This window comes from Equus caballus, chromosome 12 (assembly GCF_041296265.1).
Source record: "Equus caballus isolate H_3958 breed thoroughbred chromosome 12, TB-T2T, whole genome shotgun sequence".
NCBI classification, from domain to species: Eukaryota; Metazoa; Chordata; class Mammalia; order Perissodactyla; family Equidae; genus Equus; species Equus caballus.
This window is the reverse complement of record NC_091695.1, coordinates 25,387,435-25,409,431: the sequence shown is the minus strand read 5'-3', so window position 1 is coordinate 25,409,431 and position 21,997 is coordinate 25,387,435. Positions and strand designations below refer to the sequence as shown.

The 21,997-nt window shown below is 50.1% G+C and overlaps 1 protein-coding gene and 1 pseudogene across 2 annotated transcripts; both read left to right on the top strand.

The window, feature by feature from the left end:
• Positions 1–1,263: 1,263 nt before the first annotated feature.
• LOC100066973 (proteoglycan 3-like) lies at positions 1,264–5,882 on the top strand (annotated as a pseudogene).
• Positions 5,883–11,373: 5,491 nt separating this feature from the next.
• On the top strand, positions 11,374–21,791 carry LOC100062827 (proteoglycan 3). Of its 2 annotated transcripts, none has more exons than XM_070228674.1 (6): positions 11,374–11,720; positions 18,213–18,346; positions 18,796–19,109; positions 19,780–19,911; positions 20,742–20,853; positions 21,614–21,791. In XM_070228674.1, exons 2-6 carry the CDS (start codon positions 18,286–18,288, stop codon positions 21,670–21,672), a joined length of 678 nt encoding a protein of 225 aa, XP_070084775.1. In that variant the 5' UTR covers positions 11,374–11,720; positions 18,213–18,285; the 3' UTR covers positions 21,673–21,791. The 2 variants fall into 2 exon arrangements, with proteins under 2 accessions (XP_070084775.1, XP_001504966.1); XM_001504916.3 differs by lacking the exon at positions 11,374–11,720 and adding an exon at positions 17,775–17,839.
• Positions 21,792–21,997: the final 206 nt, after the last annotated feature.

The following is a 21,997-nucleotide window of genomic DNA, read 5'->3' as shown; positions in this document are numbered from 1 at the left end:
AAAAATGTTATTTCCAGTTATAAATTAGATAGGCATCACTATGGCGACTGAGCAAGTCATTGGAATGACTTTTCCCAGGGTTCATAAGCAAAGAAAACTGGGTCAATGCAGAGGAGGAGCAGGCTGTGGAGAAGGGAGGTGAGTGAGAGCAGGCAGAGGGAAGGCGGTCGTGAGTGCATAAGGAGCCTGTCTCTGGTTTAGAACTGTCTCTGACTTGCTGTGTGATCTTGGGCACCTGTTTAAGGGCTCTGAGATGTTGTTTCGTCATCTGTGAAACATGTACGTTGAAATGAAACGATGCGTGCAAAGCTTGTCGTGGTGCTGGTTCATGAGTGTAGTTGACTTTATTGGACAACCCAACCGCTGAGTGAAATGATGCTCCTGGCCTGGGCCCAGGAGGCGGGAGAGCAATGGGGAGGAGGTCTAGTCCTCTATCCCCTCCTCCACTAAGAGGTCTGAAGTTTGAAACCCAGAGACCAGGGTTTGGGGGCCCTGGAATTGGCCAATCCCCCCAGTCAGCTGGATAAGCTGAGGGTCTGGTCCGTTGGGTTGGGGAGATAACAGCCAAGACGGTTACTCTGCAATCAGGCCCAGAGTGACCTCTCTGATACTTCTCCATTTGTAGGTCCCTTGGGAGAGCAGAGGAGAGGAAGGAATCCAGGCCTTTTCACCCTCTGAGTTACCTGTTCCTGGTTCCCTGTGAACTGGGGGACTGGGCTGGAATCTGAGGAAAACCAGGAGGTCACAGAGTTGAGTCCTCCATCCCAAAAAGTCTGCTAGCTCTTAGCAGTGATATCCAGCAAAGTCACTGCTTAGCACTTGCTAGTCTCTCCTTGGACTGCACTGAATTTGGCTGGAGCTTGGTTGATGGAAGTTTTGATGTTTTTGCATTTAATTTGACTTTTAAGAAAGATTTCATTGAAACACTGTTTGCCTTGACTACTGAATTCTGTAGTGTTCCCTCAAAATTGCACTCGAGACAAATGCATCACTCACTTCCCCCTAGTCCTGACCCTGTGGTGATAGATGGCTGGACAGAGATGGAGAGTGGGAGGGGTGGGGAGGTGGTCCACCAATGTCTGAGTGACTCTGCATGAAGCTTTCCATTAAAGCTGTTGCCGCCTTGCCAGAAGATACGACCTGAGGTTGGACAAAATGGCATATTCTAGATCAGTGATACTCAACTCACACATTAAAGGTGAGAAAGGGAGGGAGAGGGAGAAGGAGAGTGAGGAAAGGAGGGAGGGAGGGGGAGACAGAGAGACAGAGGTTGTACAGACAAAAAGACTTAGAAATCCCGGTTCAAGCACTTGCAGTGAAATCTTAACCAGTCACTTTCCCTCTTTGAATCTCACTTTTCATGTCTGTGAAGTAGGGATAGTCATACATTTTCAAGGGAATGAGATGAAAGTGAAGATTCAGGGAGGCGATGCATATAAAGGACTTGTTCTAGATAAGGGCCAAGGGGGGCTGAGGCTCCCTTCACCTCCTCCCTCCTCCTTTCATGGTCTCCCGGATCCCTGGATTCTCCACTCCATTTTTTGGGATATTGACCAAAGGGAGGCTGCTCCTGGGGTTAAGGAGTATTGCTCAGGCCGGGGCCCTTTAGGGGCACTAATAATAAGTTTGCCTCGACAATAGACATCTGGGGTCTTCTCAAGCACACCGGGGTGGATGGGTACCCACATATGGCAGTAGACCCCAGGAGGCAGGTCCCAGTAGAGAGCAGAGCAGAGGGGGGAGAGGATTGAGCAAACTCCTGATCAGCTCCATTGCCCCACACCCCACCCTGAGTCTCTTCCCACTTCCCCAAAAGCCCAGTATAAGGGTTGCCTCTGGGGCCCAGCAGCCAGAGACTCTGAGCAGAGCCTCAGACTCAGGAGGTGAGTGCTCCCCTGGCTGCCCATGGAGGAGGGGTCCAGGGCTTGGGAGGAAGCAGGACCCTATCTGGCAAACACCTCAGAGGTCTGTCCTTCGGACCATAATGGCTACTCTCCTTCCCTCTTCTTCTCCACTGTCAGTGAAATTGGCCCTGGTCCTGAGCAGACCTGTTCTTACAGGGTCTGGGCTAAGTGTTGTTCCAGTGAGCAGTGATGGAGTTCTCAGGAAAAAAGGGACTTTTCACCTTGAGCCGACACCCCCACGTCCTTTCCCCGATTCTCCAATCAGGGTCTGTTAATTGGACGAGAAGCAAGGTCTCTAGTTTGCCCTTTAATAAACCAGTTAAACAAACTCTTCTTCTTTGCCCTGTGCCAGGGGCTGTGCAGACATACTGGACATCCCAGGGAGGCAAGGTGGAGCTGTGTCCCTGTCACAAGACTGAGTAGATATGAAATGCCCTCTGCTCCTGCCCCTTCTCCTGCTGGGGACAGTTGCTGCTTTTCATATGTGTAAGTCCTCCCCTTCTCTTCTCGTCTATGTTTCTCTTTTCTCCTCTTTTCTGCACCAGTTTTGCACTCGTGCACCGAAGACACAGCCTCCCCTCTTCACTTGACCCAGCTCATCTCTGTTAAGATTTCTCCTGGACTCACAACTGTGACCTTTACTTTCTATCAGGGCTCCTTCACAAAGAAAAACCACCCACTTGTGTAGGAGAAGGGCTTCTCACAGGTGCTTCCTCCCACCCCCAAAATACACACCTGTGGTGTCAGCCAGAAGTCAGGTTCTCATACATTTGTGCAGATGACCCAAGAATTCGTGCCTCACGCAACACCTCAGAGATCCTTCCAGTCTTGGCGCCAGGTGGCGTTCATAGGAAGGCTTGAGGTGGATGAGAGCTGCCAATGGTCCTGGATGAAAGGGCTCCCCACTCCCCAACTGAAGGCAAGGTACCTCTTCTTCCCAGAGAATCATGACCCCCATTTGGACATCCGAGAGACACATGCAGACCTGATCCAGGATGTGGAAGGTTCAGGGGAGTAGGAGGGAGAGTTGGCCCTGACAGATGAGGTGATTCAGTCAGAAGGAGAGGAGGCTGAGGCTTCCACCAATCAAGACACCTTTGAGGATGAGCAGGCCATGGAGTCGGACCAAGCTGCCCTAGGTGAAGACTTTCAGTGCCCCAGGGAAGAGGAAACAATTGAATTGTCTGGCCATCCTGGGTGCAAGACCTGCCGGTACCGCTTGGTGCGAACTCCTAGGAGGTTTAAACAAGCTCAGGTGAGTGGCAGGAATGCTACTGTGGAGGACCTGGGGGAGAAGAAGAGAGTGGATTCAGCCTTCCGTTCCATACTCATTTAGACTAGTGGTTATCAAAGCCTAATGTGCACCAGAATCTCCTAGTGAGATGAAATCTGTAAAAAAAAAAAAGAGATTTCTGAGCCCCTTACCCCAAATTCCTGATCTAGCAAGTCTTAGGTGGGGCCGAAGAGTTTGCATTCATACCACATTCCCAGGTGATGATGATATTGTTGCCTGGAGACTGCACTTTGAGAACCACTTATTTGGACAAAAGGCTTTGGTATTAGATAGACCTGTGTTCAATCCTGGCTCTGCCTGTCAGTGGCTGTGTTACCTGGGCAAGTCACTTCATCTTTCAGAGCTTCAGTATCTTCATTTGTAAAATGGAGATATATAGTTCCAAGCTCCTAGACTTCTGGTGAAGTTTCCATGAGATAATACATGGAAAGTATTTAGAATAGTCCCTGGGTCATTGTAAACTCTCAATAAATGGGGGCTATAATGATTCTGAGTATTATTATTATTTCCTGCAAGAAGTTGCTGACAGCAGTAAAAGGAGCAAGCAATGAGATTGAGGGGGGCAAGTAGGTCCTGATTTATGAACTGAAAAGGGATGTAGGGCTCTCTCCTGGAGACTCACGGACTTGAGTAAAAGGAGAGTGAATTCTTTAAACCACCTCTTCTTGTCTCTGCAGAATGTCTGCATGAGGTGCTACCAAGGCAATCTTGTCTCCATACACAGCTCCAGCTTAAACTATTGCCTCCAGTGCTCAATCAGGGGTATCAACTAAGGCCAGGTCTGGATTGGAGGCATCTTGAGAGGCTGGGTAAGTGAGGGGCCAACTCCCAGGTACAAGAGGCTCTTTCTGCTCACCTCGAGGGTACACCTTCTGGCCTCGAGTCTTATCCAAACAGCTGAGGTGACCTTAGGCAGGTGGTGATGAGCTGGAGCTGGCTTGTACTGGCTCAGGAGAACCAGTGATTAGGCAGACCTCTTCTCAACTCCATGTTGAGTGACTTCATGCTTGTAGCTTGAAATCTCCCATGGTGGATGAATTTACACTAAGGAAATTGGCAACCGCTACAAGTCCCTCTGCCTTCTCACCTTCCCCCAGAGCTGGTTGTTAAAGACCAGCACACCCCTGGCGTCACAAGATAGGTTCCATGCCCTTCTTGGTCACTTACAAGCTGAACGACTTCCTTGAGCCTCACTTGCCCCATGTCAAAAATGGAGTCCTCCTTCTGTTAGAGTGGTTCTGGGATTGTGGATGAATAAGTGCCATCACATTTGCTACTCAAAGGTGGTCCATGAAGCAGTAGTATCATCATCCCTTGGTAGCTTGCTTGAAATGCACAATCTTGGGCCGCACCCCAGACCTCCTGAATCAGAACCTGCATTTCAACAAGATCTCCAGGAGATTTGTATACACAATGAAGTTTGAGAAGCCTACTCTGTGTGATGATGCCATTGCCTGCACTCAGGGATGGATCTCTAGGGTATCTGGCTTCTAGCCGGGTGAACAGTGAGAAGAGATTATACATATAGTGAGTGTCCAGAAAGGGATGCTTGGTGCCCAGTGGGCATTCTCTGGAGCCCGTGATTGTCTCTGTCTTCCTGGATTTCTGCCCTCTGATGCAGCCTATCCCTTCTCTAGCGCTGGTGCAGGAGATTTCGCTGGACTGATTTGAGCCGCTGGAATTTTAGCTACTGGGCCTCAGGGCAACCTAGAAATGGGAGAGGCCGCTGCGTGGCTCTATGCACCAGAGGTGAGGGGAACTGAGCACCAGGGCAAGGGGATTGGGGGTCAAGGTGAACTCTTACATAGTGTCCTTTTGAGCTGTCTCAACACTCCTCCCCAAACTCACACCCTCCCCCCAACCGGACAGCCAACTTCCTCTCTGTGAGAAGGGCTGAGATGTAGGGAAGGATTCCTCAAAGCAAAACCAGGTGATGGGGTACCCTGTGTGGGGGTTAGATGCGGGCTTTCCATCCTACGGCCTGGGTGGGGGTCCTTTCCCTCTTCTGATATCAGGGTGACAGATGAGACTAGCAGATGTGAATTTAAAGGTGGATGAGGGACTAAGGACAGATGTGGGAATTAGGGAAGGCTGACAGACAGTTCTCCAGCTTCCAACAGCATGGATGAGGGATGTGAGGGAGCTTAGTACAATGGCTAAGACCATACGCGTTGGAGTAAGACTGCTGTGGTTCACATCCTGGCTCTGCCACTGGTCGGCTGAGACACAGGCAAATTATTACCCCCACTAAGCCTCAGTTTCCTCATCTGAGAAATGGGGATGAGCTAGCACCCATCTCTTGGAGTCATTGTGAAGATAAAAGCACTCAATCACCCTGCTTCCTTCGCTGTGGGAGCTCAAGAAACGTGAGCTGGTAGGGATGTGTAGGCAACATATGGCTGACTGATCACAGCCACAGCAGGCAAGGGAGGGTATGAAGTGCCTGAGGAGGGAAGGAGTGGGGCACAAGCCACACTCAGATGGGCAGCTGACCTCACTGTGCTCTCTACTGCCAGGGGGTCACCAGCGAGGCAATCCTTGCAGCAGGCGTCTGCCCTTCATCTGTTCCTCCTGAGCCGTTGGCACAGAGACCCTGCCTTGAAGTCTCCTGCCTTCACAGCTTCCCGTCTACCCCCTGGACACTGGGCTCGTCCCCCTGTCTCTCCTGGAAATAAAACTAGACATCCCACAGCATTTCCTGACTCTTTTCTTCGCTGCTCCCTTTGGAGGAATCCCTGGAGTTGGAAACGCCTGGAAACCATCACTCCCACAGGGTGGGGCTTTGAGGAAAGTAAAAGGTGGTGGAGTAGGGCTCCCAGTAGGGGGTGGGTGGGGGTGCTGAGGTGTTGGGCTACAGCGCCACCTGGGGGCGGAGCATGGACTCCGGAGGACCCTTCTCAGCCCTGGCTTCGGGATTCCCACCCCTCCACCCCAGGCTCTGGGGGAAGATCCCATTTGCTGGGGGGTGGGGAACTGGCCCTCCTGTTTTGTTTGGGTTCACTATGCAGGGTGGGGTAGGGTGAGAGTGGGGCGGCTTTCCAAAATGGAGCTGATCTTGCTGATTCAAGGATTGGGGTGGAGCAGTGAGATGCCATCTGGATAAGCACGTGGGAGGGAGGAGAAAGTAGTTTTGTCTGGGGGCAGCCTGTTCCTCTAGTCCTCTGTCTTGTTGGCCTCAGATACTGACCCCTGCTTTCCATTCTTCCAGCCACTGTGAGTGAATTGAAAGGCCCCAACTTCTTCTGAGATCTGTTCCGCACTACATTCCCAGGAGGGTGGCTTCCTTCCCTCTCCCCTATCCGCAGCCTACCTCCATAAAGACGACACGTTCTCAGGAGGCAGGTGCCACCCACCAGGAGGGCCTTGGGGCCAGTCATGGTATCTGGTAGCCCCTGGCTCCCATGCTGTGTCTACAGCCCCAGGCCTCAGCTTCTCTCCCTCACCCCGTGTTCTCTGACCCAGGGGACATTGACAGAGAGCACTGTTGCTGCTCTTTACTTTGTTCGAGGCAGGATGCCGGCTCCCGGTAGGATCTTGATGAAGCAGAAGTTCAGACCTGAGACTGGGTATTAAGAGGGCAGACAGCCTTGGGTTGTGGGGAGAGAAAGAGGGGGGCGCTCTGAGACAGAAATACTTCTTTGGGTGTCATTCTACATGGGGCACAGGCAGAAGGTACAAATATTTCTGCAGATGCACGTGCATGTGCGTGTATATGTATTTGGGTGTGTAAGCGAGTCACTCTTTTTATACCTGTGTGTATCTGTGTATGTGTGAATCTGTATATGTAAATGTGTGTAAATCTTTGAGTCAGTGTGTATTTGTGTGTTGTTTGAGGGTGTACATTTTGTACATCTCTGTGTGTTAACGGATAGGCTTGTGTGTCTGTGGACACCTATGAACCTCTGGACCGTAAGATGCCTGAATCTGTGTGTGCACGCACATGTGTACTTGTGTGTCTTTGGCCAGTATGTTTTGGGGTGTGTATACATGTTAGTGTGTGTCTGAGCACACCTGTGTACAGGTCTACGTTTGTGTGTGAACACGTGTGTGCCTGTCGAGGCATTTGATGGGATGTGGAGTGTCAGGAACTAAAAGAACAGTCTCCCAGATGCGCTTTCTTATAAAGCTTCTGGAGGTGGTGGAACAGGACAGGGCGGAGAACCCCAGGGGACGCGGGTGGCGAAGAAGCAGCAGGGCTGAGTTCCCTGAATATGAGCGGTCCTCTGACAACCGGACCACGGGTCTTGGGCTTGCCATGAATCTCACCAATGCTGGACCTCAGGGACTGCTTCTGGTGAAGAGGCCTGTCCTCCACAGAGGGGTGTGTCCCTCAGCCTTGGTTGCAGTTTGTGTCAGGAAGCTGCTAATCACAGCATGTCAGTCTCCCCAAGGGCTTGGAACGGGGGCTGCCTGAGGGTCAGGCCCCCACCCAGGTCCCTGCATTGCATACTGCAACAAGCGAATTCTTTTTCGTGTATGTGTGAAGAAGATTCACCCTGAGCTCACATCTATGCTAATCTTCCTCCCCTTTGTATGTGGGATGCCTCCACAGCATGGCCCATAAGTGGAGTAGGTCCACACCCGGAATCCTAACCTGCAAATCACAGGCCACTGAAGCAGAGTGTGTGGAACTTTCACCACTGAGACACAGGGCCGACCCTGCAACAGGGTAATTCTTGACACTCTGCTTCTGAAAGAACAGTAGAATCTGGCTTTCAGGGGTGGGAGGGATAGGCAGTAAAGGAAGCTCTACATAGGGAGCTCTGGGACTGGTATTTCGGCTGAATGGCAAGTCCCCATTTAATTCATAGGTGGGGAATCGATTCTAGGCCATCCTGGTATCCCAATATCCTGCCAGCAACAACGGGAGGTACAGGGAGGGCAGGGAGAGGAAGGGGCTTAGACGTCTCCAGATTGAAGCTTGCTTGAGGCAGACAAGGGTAGATAAGGTGTCCCTCAAATATCTAGCACTATCTGTTACTGGGTCGACTTCAACCACTATATATTCATTCCTTTGGTTGTTTAAGGACTTTCAGTCTTGAACAGCCTTTGATTAAAAAGCAAATACTCTTAGGAGAAGAAACTCCAAGGGCCTTATCTCTTAATACCTCTGGGAAGTTGATGGTTACTTGCCGAGAACGAGGTTTTGTGAAAAGGAACGCAGAAGGCAAGGATGTGTGTCACTGTCAGTGGGCATGGGGAGAGGGCGGTTGTGGAGAAGAGAAGCCATTGAAAAGGAGATAAAGAAGCAGAGAGTGCAATGTACACCATTTTTTCTTGCTGGGCACCGAGGTAGTCAGTGTTTCCTGGTATTCCTTGCATAAGTTGGGCTCTGCAGCATGCTACTGGGTGTGGCCAATGCAATGTGGGAGGAAATGATGTAAGTCTCTTCCTGGCCTTTAAATGACCCCCTATGATCTTCCCGTTCTCACTGTCCTTGCCACAGGGATCTGGGGGTCCCCGTGTCCCTGAAGGCATAGCTACCTGATGGAAAGGGCTGTCTGACCTGCTGTGTGTAGTAAACCTTGAGATTTCGCAGCCCACTTGTTACTGCACCAGAACCTGGTTTAACCCAACACATATAGAAAAGAAGGTGCCCAGGAATGTCCCAATTTTTCCCGGACAGACATAGCACAGAAGTCAGGATCCGAGCCACCAGAGTCACAAAGCTCTGGGTCTGAGTACCTGTTCTACATTTCAAATTTTTTAGCCTTACTAAGCCTCAGTTTCTCTTCAATAAAATAAAGTTGAGTTAGACAACATCTGTAATGCATTTAGCCCACACTCTGGCAATGGCAGGTTGTCACTAAATGTTGGCTTTTGTGCAGAGTCATTAAGGAAGCAGTGTAGTGGTAGGAATGAGCATGGGTTCCAGTTTGAATTTCCATGTATTGCACATTTCTTCTTCTATGAAATAGGATTAATAACAAACCACAGCAAGCTCACCAGGGTTGGTGTGCGGGTCCATGTGATTATGTTGGTGACTGTGCTGAGGACACCAGGATGTAGGAGAGACAAGTTAGTATTTTATCAGTACTGATGCCAACCCGAAGTCTAGTACACAGAAGCGCTAACTTAGTTCAGCTGTGGGAGGACAGTGTCAGGCTCACACCCACGGGTTCAGGCCAGGAGGGGCTGATGCACCCACAGAAGGACCAGCCCAGTGTGGGGAAGGGGAGAGCTGGGGGAGAGGGCCCCTCCAGGACACCGCTGCCTCCATCTCCTCCTCAGAGAACGTCCTCAGCCCCAGCCCAGGCTCCTGAGAGCTGGATTCACCGGGAATGCCTGTGGGCCTCCTGGTTGGAGAATGTAGTGCTGTCTTCATTGATGTGTCTGCTGAGATGTGCCTTATGTTTGGGAATCGTACCCCTTCTCTCCCTGCAGTGGGAGATCATTGGTGTTGGGCCTTTGCAAGTGCCCACTGCTTGATCGTCCCAAACTACTCCCAAAGCTGCCCACACCCCTTTTCTCTGCACCTTCCTTAGAGGGGCCAGCCCTCATCTACAGTTAACTTCATTTCTGCTAAGTCCTCATGATCATGCCCACACTCCAACTTTCCTGCAGGCACATTTACTGTGAAGCTAATGAAACGTACTTCAGGGTTAAAATGTCTGTGACAATTCACATTCCCACCAATAAAGCAGGAGAATCATGCATTTTGGACAAGCTCCCAAGGAGAGTCTGAAACTAAGTACAGGATAGGATCCACTGTCTCTGAGACATCTCAGAACGGCCCCCCAGGTTCCTGAAAGGGGTGACAGGAGAGAAGCCGGAGGGTAATGAGTGGTCTCCCCAGGGACGTGAAGAAATGAAGGGTTCTTATCAGCCCTCCCACCTCCCTCAATCTGTGGCAAACCTTCCTTCCTCTGGGGAACTTCCTCCAAAGTCCCTATATAAAATGTCACTGTGGGATGGACAGAAGGAAGATCTGGGATTTGGGAATTCCTCAGGACCCAGGAAGACTTCTGGGCAGGTAAGTGCTTTCTGGTGTAGTGGAACTTATTCCAAGTAAATGTTCATCTCGTGGGACACATCTGGCCTGGGTCGGGAGGTTCTGGAGGGCTGGCTGGGATTGTGTGTGGCTGTCAGGTTGCATAGGTGTCAGCAGACAGGAATTCTCATCTTCTACCTTTCACATTCCTTCTGAGGTATGCGAGAGCTCCTGTTGTCTGAGGAAGGCAGAGATGCACATGTGGCTTTTTGAGCTTTGAGGAGGGAACCCATTTTGTAAGTGATGTGTGGCCTAGGAAGGCCAATAATCATTGTTTCTGGATTCTCTTTGTTTCATAGACTGTGAGGGGCTTATTAAGTACAAAACAAAAATAATATTCCCTTCTTCACATTCAGGTTCACAGGAAAGCCAACCTTGTCTGTCCCTCATGGTCTGCTTCATTCTATTCAGAAAGAAGTGCTAGCATCCTGGAGAATCAAAGGCTGGGCTCAGCATTAGCTTTTCTGGCCCATCCTGGCTTCTGTTCATGCCTGCTGTTTCTTTACCTCACTCCGAATGTCCCCTAAGGGTGTGGCTGTAGGGTGTGTGTGTGTGTGTGTGTGTGTGTGTGTGTGTGTTTGACAAACTATGTTCCCCATTGCAGGAAAAAGCCAAGATGAAACTTTCCCTATTTCTGGCTGTTGTATTTCGGGCAGTTTCAGCTCTTCATCTGGGTAAGTCTCCTTAGTCTTCAGTCTTTCTTTCTCTTCTGCTCCTTTCTAAAGTATATAGGGTCAGAGTCACAAGCCATCTCTTTTGCTGGCCATCCTCTATTGCAAGATGTCTGCATTTAAAGGAACAGAGACTGTAGAACCTGGAGTTAGAGGGACTTCTCAGGGCATCTGTATATCTGCAGCCTCATTTATACTATGACATTCTCCATTTTGTCCTTTATAGATAATGCCCATGATGATCACCATAATGACTTTCTTTTACTTTGAGCTCACCTAGTGTACTGTGCTAAGCATTTTGTATGCATTATCTCCTTTAATCCTCATAGCATCCCCATTAGGAATGTAATATTGTATACCCATATTGCAAATGAAATAAAGCTAGTAGATGATGGAATCAGTACCAAAACCCACAATGGCCTGATGCTAAGTCCTTGATCTTCACCCCATGACCTCATGTGGGAGGCTAGGTTATCCTCATGGAGGCTTGGTTCTAGGTTCCTCTGTTTCCAAGGCTGAGCATTCTGATGGCTAGGGCAAGGAGGGAACTGTCCATGGTTCTGGAGTGAACGGGAAAAGATGTGAGGGGGTGCAGTTGGACTTTCTCTCTACCGAGGACTGAAACATCCAACTTTGAGAGCCCCTTGGGAGATGAGATCCTGCCTTACGATGGGGAGATGCCAGAACACGGGACAATGGAGGCTCCTATGGAGGGACTGACCTTGCTGGAGGAAGAGGAGGAGGGAGGCTCTGGAGGTGAAGATGCCCCTGAGGAAGAGGGGGCTGTCAAATCAGTCTCAGCCCTAGAAGAGGTGGACAAGGACTTTCAGTGCCCTAAGGAAGAGGATACAGTCAAACAGGTGGGCATCCCTGGATGTAAGACCTGCTGCTTTGTTGGGTGGTGAGAGCCATGATGTTTAGTCAAGCTCAGGTGAGTGGGCTGTGGCTGAGGCTGAGTCCAGGGGTGGAGAGGAAGGCAGGGAGGGGTTGTCCCCAGCCTCTGAGTCACTGTTTATTTTCCTCACTGAGGACCCTGGGGGTGTCAGCAGGGTCTCAGGCTCGCAGAGGTGTTAGACGTGGGTAAGAGGGCGTAAAAGGTGAGGGTCAAGTGGAAACAGTAGTTACATTTTGATCTCTAGTCTTCAAATGGCTTTCTGATTGGCTTGGTGAGTGGGGGAATGAATTGTGGAGACTTCAAGATCCAGGACTAACATCACGTGTATTCCTCAGGAGGGGCACCCCACTTTTCCTCTTTTATCCTGCCTTGCAGTGTACTTGGCAGAGGTGCTACAGGGGCAAACTCGTCTCCATCCATAACCTCATCTTTCCCTACCACATCCAGTGCTCAGCCAGAAGTGTCAGCCAGGGTCAAGTCTGGATTTGAGGCATGAGCACAGGCTTGGTAAGAGGGGTCCCAGAGCTAAATGGGGAGCCCCTTCTGACCCAAGCCAGTGCTCAACTTGCTGCAGATTTCTTTGTGCTTCTGCTCTCTGATCCTCTGAACCACTGGGGAGAGTTGGACACCTGGGCATGATAGTAAGGTGGCTGCCTAGGCATCGGGAAGAGCCAAGGCTTTAGATGAGTAGGTTTGGGTTCAAGTTCTGCTCAGCCTCTGACTGTCTGTATGGCTTGGGCAGGACTATGAGCCTGGGTCCTCATCTCTAGAATGGGGTTGAAACTCCTGTCCCACCTCTTGTCAGGGCCAGAAGGATGAGTGTGTCACGAGGATGCATAGAATGTAATGGTGCTGATCACTGTGGATCAACATTTTGGTTGACCAGGACTGTGTCCATGATGATCCAGCAGAGAAGGCAAATGCCCAGCAGGCAGCAGGAGGATCAGACAGGGACAGTTCCAGCTCTACCTACCTGCTTTCCCTTTGCCTTATGCTCCAAGGCCACCTTCTCCCTTTCTCTCTCCTCTAGGGCAGCTGCTGGCACTTTTACTGGGGTGATGGCAGTGCCTGGAAGATTTGGTACTGGGCTCTCAGCCAGCCCCTGGCCTCTGGTGGCAGCTGTGTGTCCATGTGGAACCGAGGTGATGTGGAAGTGGGAATGAAAGATGACAAGGCAGGGGAAGTGGGAGGGGCTTATGGAGGTGGTGCTAGGAAGACGTGGACCCTCCAAGGGAGAGGCCTTCTGGATCTTCAAACTTCATTTTCAGTGAGTTATGCGGTGGGGAGGGGGAAAGACCCTCCATGAGCTAAGTCAGTGGAAACAAGAGGCTGAAGGCCCCTTCTTGTTCTGCCTTCACAGAAGGTGGCTGGAGATTACCTCATTGCAAGGCGTTCCTTCTGTGTGTCTGTTCCTACTTAGCAGGACCCAGTCCGGAGTTCAGAGCCGCCCCCTCCTTGGGCCCTGCCTCCCCTCCCATGCCTGCAGCCCCTTCCTCCACCACCCAGGAATAAAATTATTTTCCTGAAACTGATTTCTGGTTCCTCTGATCATTGATCCACTCTGCTTAGCCTCAATCTTGAACTTGCTGCCCTACGATGGCTCTACTGTCTTTCATGAAAGGGGCCAGAAGTTATTACTGTCAAGGAGGATGAAACGTGGGGTGGGGTCTGTGGGGCAGTCTTGGAGACAGAGGAATGGGCTCAGCTAGCTCTTTTCATAGAATGCCCAGTTACTGGGTGCCGGTGTACAGATCCTGGCAGGACCCCACCAATCTCTCTTGAATCTTTCATGATGGACCATCAATGTCCTGGCCTCTCCTACAGACTGTGGTTGCCTTAATGTGCTAGAAAATTAGCACGTCCCAGGAACAGCCGACAACTCTCAGGAGTGGGTGTATGAGCACCTCAGTCCCTTGCCCCTCAGGTGGAACAATTTTAAGGCATGTCCTGGGCACCGTTTCACAGTGGAATTAACTTCATTACCCAGGGAGGTGGCTGTCTTTACAACACATATTTTCTTGTGAATTATTCTCTTCGCTACTAGTGCCCTTGCACCTCCCAAATAAATTGGCACACAAGTCCTTGTCTCAGGGTCTTCTCCTTGGGAAACCCAATATCAGACAACCTGCTCTATGGTCAACTCTGTATAAGGCCTGGGAATATGTTAGGACACTTTTTGGGAAGATACAGTTATTTATAATATAAGCACAACAATATCCACTACTTTTTGCCACTTATTACACACTCACAAAGTACTCCCTACTGTGGCAGGCACTATACAGAGATGACCTTGTGTGATCAACAATTATTATCCCATCTTACAGAGCCAGGCTCAGAGAAGGGATGACCTGTTAAAAGATTTGCCCAAGGCTGAATACCCAAATGCCAGCAAGCCTGTGGTTTTACTATCTGCTTCAGATCATGGTCCTTTAACCATTATGATTCTCTGGTTGGAGGCGTTTCCTGCTCTCCCCTCCAGGAGACGATCCTATGGGGATGGAGCACAGTCGGGGGGAGGGGGTGGGATGGACTCCCTTATCCTTGGGTTCATCTTGGAGCATAGGACTCCAACCTAGCTGGGGTGAGGGTGTCCCAATCAGAGATGAGGAAGGAAGGCATTCTGGATCCTCTCTCCACTCTCCAGCTGGCAAGCAAGCAGAAAGTAAGGGGTCAGTGTCCTGAAGCCCCTTTCCTCCAGGACCCCTGAAATCCAGAGAATTACAGATGGGACCAAGGTCATAGAGAGAGGCCAATCAAGACCTTTCATTTTTGAGTATGGCCCAGATAGGAGAAGCTACTTGCTCAGATTTGCACAGTAAGTTGAGAAACAGATAGAAATCAAACAGGTCCATTGTGATATTGTAATTGTACCACAATAGTCTGTGGATTTTAAAGATGATGGAATTCTGAAACACTGTTATGGATTCAGCCCTGTGCTGGGCACTGTGGAAGACGCCGCTGAAATAGTATTTTCACTCTTTGCCCTTACGGACTTTATATCCTGGTGTGGGAAGGCATTACTTCCCTCTATTCCTATATTAATAAAAAGAGTAACAAAATCTCCCGTTTATTAAGCATTTACTAGGTGACAGGCTCTGTGCTAGGCGGTAGGTGGATTTTGTGTTGTCCCTCATAAATCTCTTCTGTTGGGGGCGTGTGTTGTGACAGAAGTGTGACTTCCAGTCCATGGAGATCCCCTTTGGGGGATTAATGTCCAGAAGGGGCATGAAGGAGACATCTGGGTTCCGGGTAACGTTCTGTATCTTGTTGTGGGCACAGTTATGTGGAAGCATTCACTCTGTAAAACTTCCCTGAGCAGTGTACCATACTTGACAAAATGCATGTTATACATCCACAAAAAAATGTTGTAAAACATGAAAATAATGACATAAGGGCACTGGCTTTACATTTCAAAATACAGGTTTCTGTGTGTACTTTTCCTCTCCAACAAGATATTAACTAAGCTCTGTGAAAGGAAGATGGTGTGTTTACAATGGAATCTGTGGAGTTCCTCACATCGTGCAAAGCGCAGAGCTCAAGCAACACTCAGGGCTTGTGTGTTGATCAGGGTCACAGTTCTAGCCCTGGTTTCCTGACAAGGGTCACTCCCAACACCATCCGACAGGGTCAGTTCTGAGAGCTGTACTGAAGCTGATCTCATTAGAGGTAGGTTCTGGCATTAGCCTCAGTTTACGGATGAGAAAACTGAGACACAGAGGGCTGACTCTGGGACTTGTGATTTCATTATACACCACACAACACTGCCTCTCAAGATGGCAAGACACACCCTCTGCACAATGTGGGGGTGGACAGACTCTCGGGAGGCAGAGTTTGAAAACCCTATGAACATAAATGCAAACAGTAAGCCAGAGACTTGGAAGTTGATGGATGTTGAAAATGTTGTCACCATTGGCTAGAGTGTCTGGAGGTAACAAATTTGGGTGTGTCCAAAAAAGCGAGGACTTGGGAGTCAGACAGAGCAGGGTCAACATGCCACTTCTTATGAGTTGTGTGAGCTAATGGATGGACATCACTGTGGTCACTGAGGAAGTCATTGGAATGTCTTTTCCCAGGGCCTGTATGCAAAGAAAACTGGGTTAATGCAGAGGAGGGGCCGGCTGTGGAGAAGGTAGGTGAGTGAGAGAAGGCAGAGGGAAGGCAGTCAGGAGTGCAAAAGGAGCCTGTCTCTGGTTTAGAACTGTCTCTCACTTGCTGTGTGATCTTCAGCACCTTGTTTAAGTGCTTTGAGATGTCGTTTTCTCATCTGTGAAACAGGGATGTTGAAATGAAACCTCATGTGCAAAGCTTGTTGTGGTGCTGGTTCACGAGAGTAGTTGACCCTATTGGTCAACCCAACCACTCAGTGAAATGATGCCCCTGGCCTCGGCCCCAGGAGGGGGGAGAACAATGAGGAGGAGGTCTAGTCCTCTGTCCCCTCCTCCACTAAGAGATCTGAAGTTTGAAACCCAGAGACCAGGGTTTGGGGGCCCTGGAATTGGCCAATCCCCCTAGTCAGGTAGATAAGCTGAGGGTCTGGTCCGTTGGGTGGGGAGATAACAGCCAAGACGGTTACTCTGCAATCAGGCCCAGAAGTGACCTCTGTGATACTTCTCCATTTGTAGGTCCCCTGGGAGAGCAGAGGAGAGGAAGGAATTCAGGCCTTTTCACCCTCTGAGTTACCTGTTCCTGGTGCCCTGAGAACTGGGGGACTTGGCTGGAATCTGAGGAAAACCAGGAGGTCACAGAGTTGAGTCCTCCACCCCAACAAGTCCACCAGCTCTTGGCAGTGATATCCAGCATAGTCACCGCTTAGCACTTGCTAGTCTCTCCTTGGACTGCACTGAATTTGGCTGGAGTTTGGTTGATGGAAGTTTTGATATTTTTGCATTTAATTTGACTTTTAAGAAAGATGGCATTGAAATATTGTTTGCCTTGACTTCTGCATCCTTAAATCTTGCTTCACTCACTTGTCCCTAGTCCTGACACTGTGGTAATACATGGCTGGCGGGAGGTGGACGGTGGGGTGGGGTGGGGAGGGTGGTCACCAATGTCTGAATGATTCTGCATGAGGCTTTCCATTGGAGCTGTTGCCTCCTTGCTGGAAAGACATGACCTGAGGTTGGAAAAAATGGCATATTCTAGATCAGTGGTCCTCAACTGGGGTCATTTTGCTCTGCAGAGGACATCTGAAAATATGCAGAGAGCTTGTTGATAATCATGACTTGGAGAGGTGTTATTGGGTTCTAGTCAGTAGACACTGGAGATGCTGCTAAACTTCTTACAATGCACAGGACAGCTCCCCACAACATAGAAATACTCCTAATCGTAAGAGTGCAAAGGTTGAGCATCTTGATCTAGATCCTCAATGCAGAAGAAAGAGCATAGGTTTTTCAAGCATTAAAGTTGAGAAAGGGAGGGAGAGGGAGAAGGAGAGTGAGGAAAGGAGGCAGGGAGGGGGAGACAGAGAGACAGAGGTTGTAGAGACAAAAAAACTTCAAAATCCCAGTTCACCCACATGCAGTGAAATCTTGGCCAGTCACTTTCCCTCTTTGAATCTCACTTTTCATGTCTGTGAAGTAGGGATAATCATATGTCCTCATGGGAATGAGATGAAAGTGAAGATTCAGGGACGTGATGCATATAAAGTACTCGTTCTAGATAAGGGCCAAGGGGGACTGAGGCTCCCTTCACCTCCTACCTCCTCCTCTCATGGCCTCCCGGATCCCTGGATTCTCCACTCCATTTGTTGGGATATGACCAAAGACAGGCTGCTCCTGGGATTAATGAGTATTGTTCAGACTGAGGCCCTTTAGGGGCAATAATAACAACTTTGCCTTGACAATATACATCTGGGGTCTTCTCAAGCACACCAGGGTAGATGGCAGTAGACCCCAGGAGGCAGGTCCCTGCAGTCACAGTAGAGAGCAGGGCTCAGGGGGGAGAGGATTGAGCAAACTCCTGATCAGCTCCATTGCCCCACACCCCACCCTGAGTCTCTTCCCACTTCCCCAAAAGCCCAGTATAAGGGTTGCCTCTGGGGCCCAGCAGCCAGAGACACTGAGAGAAGAGCCTCAGACTCAGGAGGTGAGTGCTCCCCTGGCTGCCCATGGAGGAGGGGTCCAGGGCTTGGGAGGAAGCAGGACCCTATCTGGCAAACACCTCAGAGGTCTGTCCTTCGGACCATAATGGCTACTCTCCTTCCCTCTTCTTCTCCACTGTCAGTGAAATTGGCCCTGGCCCTGAGCAGACCTGTTCCTCCAGGGTCTGGGCTGAGTGTTGTTCCAGCGAGCAGTGATGGAGTTCTCAGGAAAAAAGGGACTTTTCACCTTGAGCCGACACCCCCACGTCCTTTCCCCGATTCTCCAATCAGGGTCTGTTAATTGGACGAGAAGCAAGGTCTCCAGTTTGCTCTTTAATAAACCAGTTAAACAAACTCTTCTTCTTTGCCCTGTGCCAGGGGCTGTGCAGACATACTGGACATCCCAGGGAGGCAAGGTGGAGCTGTGTCCCTGTCACAAGACTGAGTAGATATGAAATGCCCTCTGCGCCTGCCCCTTCTCCTGCTGGGGACAGTTGCTGCTCTTCATCTGAGTAAGTCCTCCCCTTCTCTTCTCATCTATGTTTCTCTTTTCTCCTCTTTTCTGCACCTTTTTTGCACTTGTGGGGCCAAGACCACAGCCTCCCCTCTTCACTTGACCTAGCTCATCTCTGTTAAGATTTCTCCTGGACTCACAACTGTGATCTGAACTTTCTATCAGGGCTCCTTCACAAGGAAAAACCACCCACTTGTGAAGGTGAAGGGCTTCTCACAGGTGCTTCCTCCCACCCCCAAAATACACACCTGTGGTGTCAGCCAGAAGTCAGGTTCTCATACATATGTGCATATGACCCAAGAGTTCTTGCCTCACCCAACACCTCGGAGATCCTTCCAGTCTTGTTGCCAGGTGGCGTCCTTAATAAGGCTTGAGTGGGATCAGAGCTGTCCACGGCACTGGAAGAGGGGAGAACTCATCTGATGGTAAGTTACCTCTTCTTCCCAGAGAATGATGACCCCCATTTGGACATCCGAGAGACACAGGCAGACCTGACCCAGGATGTGGAAGGTTCAGGGGAGCAGGAGGGAGAGTTGGCCCTGACAGCGGAGGTGATCCAGTCAGAAGGAGAGGAGGCTAAGGCTTCCACCAATCAAGACACCTTTGAGGATGAGCAGTCCATGGAGTCGGACCCAGCAGCCCTAGCTGAACAGTTGCAGTGCCCCAGGGAAGAGGAAACAGTACAATTATGTGGCCATCCTGGGTGCAATAATGTCAACTACCTTTTGGTGCGGAGCCCCATGGACTTTAGACAAGCTCAGGTGAGTGGCAGGAAAGCTACTGTGCAGGACCAATGGGAGAAGAAGAGAGTAGATCCAACCTTCTGTTCCATATCCATCTAGACTAGTGGTTCTCGAAGCCAAAATACAGATTTCTGGGCCCCTTCCCCAAAATTTCTGATTTAGCAAGTCTGTGACGGAGCCTAACAGTTTGCATTTATACCACATTCCCAGGTGATGATCATATTGTTGCCTGGAGACTGCACTTTGAGAACCACTGATTTGGACGAAAGCCTTTGGTATTAGATAGACCTGTGTTCAATCCTGGCTCTGCCTGTCAGTGGCTGTGTTACCTGCGCAAGTCACTTCACCTTTCAGAGCTTCAGTATCTTCATTTGTAAAATGGAGATATATAGTTCCAAGCTCCTAGACTTCTGGTGAAGTTTCAATGAGATAATACATGGAAAGTATTTAGAATAATCCCCGGGTCACTGTAAACTCTCAATAAATGGGGGCTATAATGATTCTGAGTATTATTACCACTTCCTACAAGAAGTTCCTGACAACAGAAAATGGAGCAAGCAATGAGACTGAGGGCGGCAAGTAGGTCCCTGATTTCTGAAATGTAAAGGGATGGAGGGATCTCTGCTGGAGACTCATGGACTTGAGAAAAACCAGAGTGAATTCTCTACCCCACCTCTTCTCTCTGCAGAATGTCTGCAGGAGGTGCTACCGAGGCAATCTTGTCTCCATACACAGCTCCAGTTTAAACTATCGCATCCAGATCTCGATCACGGGGATCAACGAAGGCCAGGTCTGGATTGGAGGCTTCTTGAAGGACTGGGTAAGTGAGGGGCCAAATCCCAGGTACAGGAAGTTTTTCATGATCACCTTGAGGGTACACCTGCTGGCCTCAAATCTTATCCCAGCAGCTGAGGTGACCTTAGGCAGGTGGTGATGAGCTGGAGCTGGCTTGCACTGGCTCAGGAGAACCACTGATTATGCACGTTTCTTCCCAACTACATGTTCAGTGACTTCACGCTTGTAGCTTGAGATCTCCCATGGTGGATGAATTTACCCCAAGGAAATTGGCAACCGCCACAAGTCCCTCTGCTTTCTTACTTTCCCCCAGAGCTGGTTGTTAAAGACTTACCAGCACACCACTGGCGTCACGAGGTAGGTTCCATGCCCATCTTGGTCACTTACAAGCTGAATGACTTCCTTGAGCCTCAGATTCCTCATCTCTAATGAGGTCCTTCTTCTGTTAGAGTGCTTCTGGGATTGTGGATGAATAAGTGCCATCACATTTGCTACTCAAGGGTGGTCCATGAAGCAGTAGTATCAGCATCCCTTGGTAGCTTGCTTGAAATGCACAATCTTGGGCCGCACCCCAGACCTCCTGAATCAGAATCTGCATTTCAACAAGATGCCCAGGAGATTTGTATACACAATGAAGTTTGAGAAGCCTACTCTGTGTGATGATGCCATTGCCTGCACTCAGGGATGGATCTCTAGGGTATCTGGCTTCTAGCTGGGTGAACAGTGAGAAGAGATTATATATGTAGTGAATGTCCAGAAAGGGATACTTTGTGCTCAGTGAGCATTCTCTGGAGCCCCTGAATCTCTCTGTCTTCCTGGATTTCTGCCCTATGATGCAGCTTATCCCTTCTCTAGTTCCAGTACAAGAGATTCTTCTGGACTGATGGGAGCACCTGGGATTATAGTTACTGGGCCCCAGGGGAGCCTGGATATGGGAGAGGCGACTGTGTTGCTGTAAGCAGCAGAGGTGAGGGGGACTGGGAAATGGGAAGGGGGGCAATGTGGACTTTTACATACTATCCGTTTGAGCTGTCTCAACACACTTCCCGAAACTCACACCCTCCCCACAATTGGAGAGCCAACGTCCTCTCTGTGAGAAGGGCTGAGATTTAGGGAAGGATTCCTCAAAGCAAAACCAGGTGATGGGGTGCCCAGTGTGGGGGCTAGATGTGGGCTTTCCATCTTATGGCCTGGGGGGTGGTCCTTTCCCTCTTCTGATATGAGGGCGACAGATGAGAGTAGCAGATGTGAATTTAAGGGTGGATGAGGGACTAAGGAAAGATGTGGGAATTAGGGAAGGCTGACAGACTGTTCTCCAGCTTCCAACAGCATGGATGACAGATGTGAGGGAGCTTAGTACAATGGCTTAGACCGTAGGCGCTGGAGTAAGACTGCTCCGGTTCACATCCCGGCTCTGCCACTGGCCAGTAGAGACACAGGCAAGTTATTACCCCCACTAAGCCTCAGTGTCCTCATCTGGGAAATGGGGATGAGCTAGCACCCATCTCTTGGAGTCATTGTGAAGATGAAAGCACTTAATCACCCTGCCTCCTTCGCTGTGGGAGCTCAAGAAACGTTAACTGGTAGGGATGTGTAGGCAACATATGGCTGACTGATCACAGCCACAGCAGGCAAGGGAGGGTATGAGGTGCCTGAGGAGGGAAGGAGCGGGGCACAAGCCACACTCAGATGGGCAGCTGACCTCACTGTGCTCTCTCTACTGCCAGGGGGTCACTGGCGAAGAGCTCCTTGCAGCAGGTGTCTGCCCTTCATCTGCTCCTTCTAAGCCATTGGCACGGAGACCCTGCCTTGAAGCCTCCTGCCTTCACAGCTTCCCGTCTGTCCCCTGGACACTGGGCTGGTCCCCTTTTCCCTCCTGGATATAAAATCAGACTTCCCACAGCATCTCCTGACTCATTTCTTCACTGCTCACTTCAGAGGAATCCCCGGGGTTGGAAACGCCCGGAAACGCTCACTCTTGCAGGGTGGGGCTTTGAGGAAAGTAAAAGGTGGTGGAGGTGGGGTGGGTAGTGGAGGTGGTGTGGGTGGGGGTGCTGAGGTGTTCGGCTGCAGCGCCACCTGGGGGCGGAGCATGAACTCTGGAGGACCCT

Bases quoted from the DNA above. Each gene is read 5' to 3' on its own strand.
- LOC100062827 (XM_070228674.1), top strand. From the start codon at position 18,286: ATGAAATGCCCTCTGCGCCTGCCCCTTCTCCTGCTGGGGACAGTTGCT. The intron at 19,110-19,779 runs GTGAGTGGCAGG...TTCTCTCTGCAG, and splicing joins TGGACTTTAGACAAGCTCAG to AATGTCTGCAGGAGGTGCTA. The intron at 19,912-20,741 runs GTAAGTGAGGGG...TCCCTTCTCTAG, and splicing joins GAGGCTTCTTGAAGGACTGG to TTCCAGTACAAGAGATTCTT.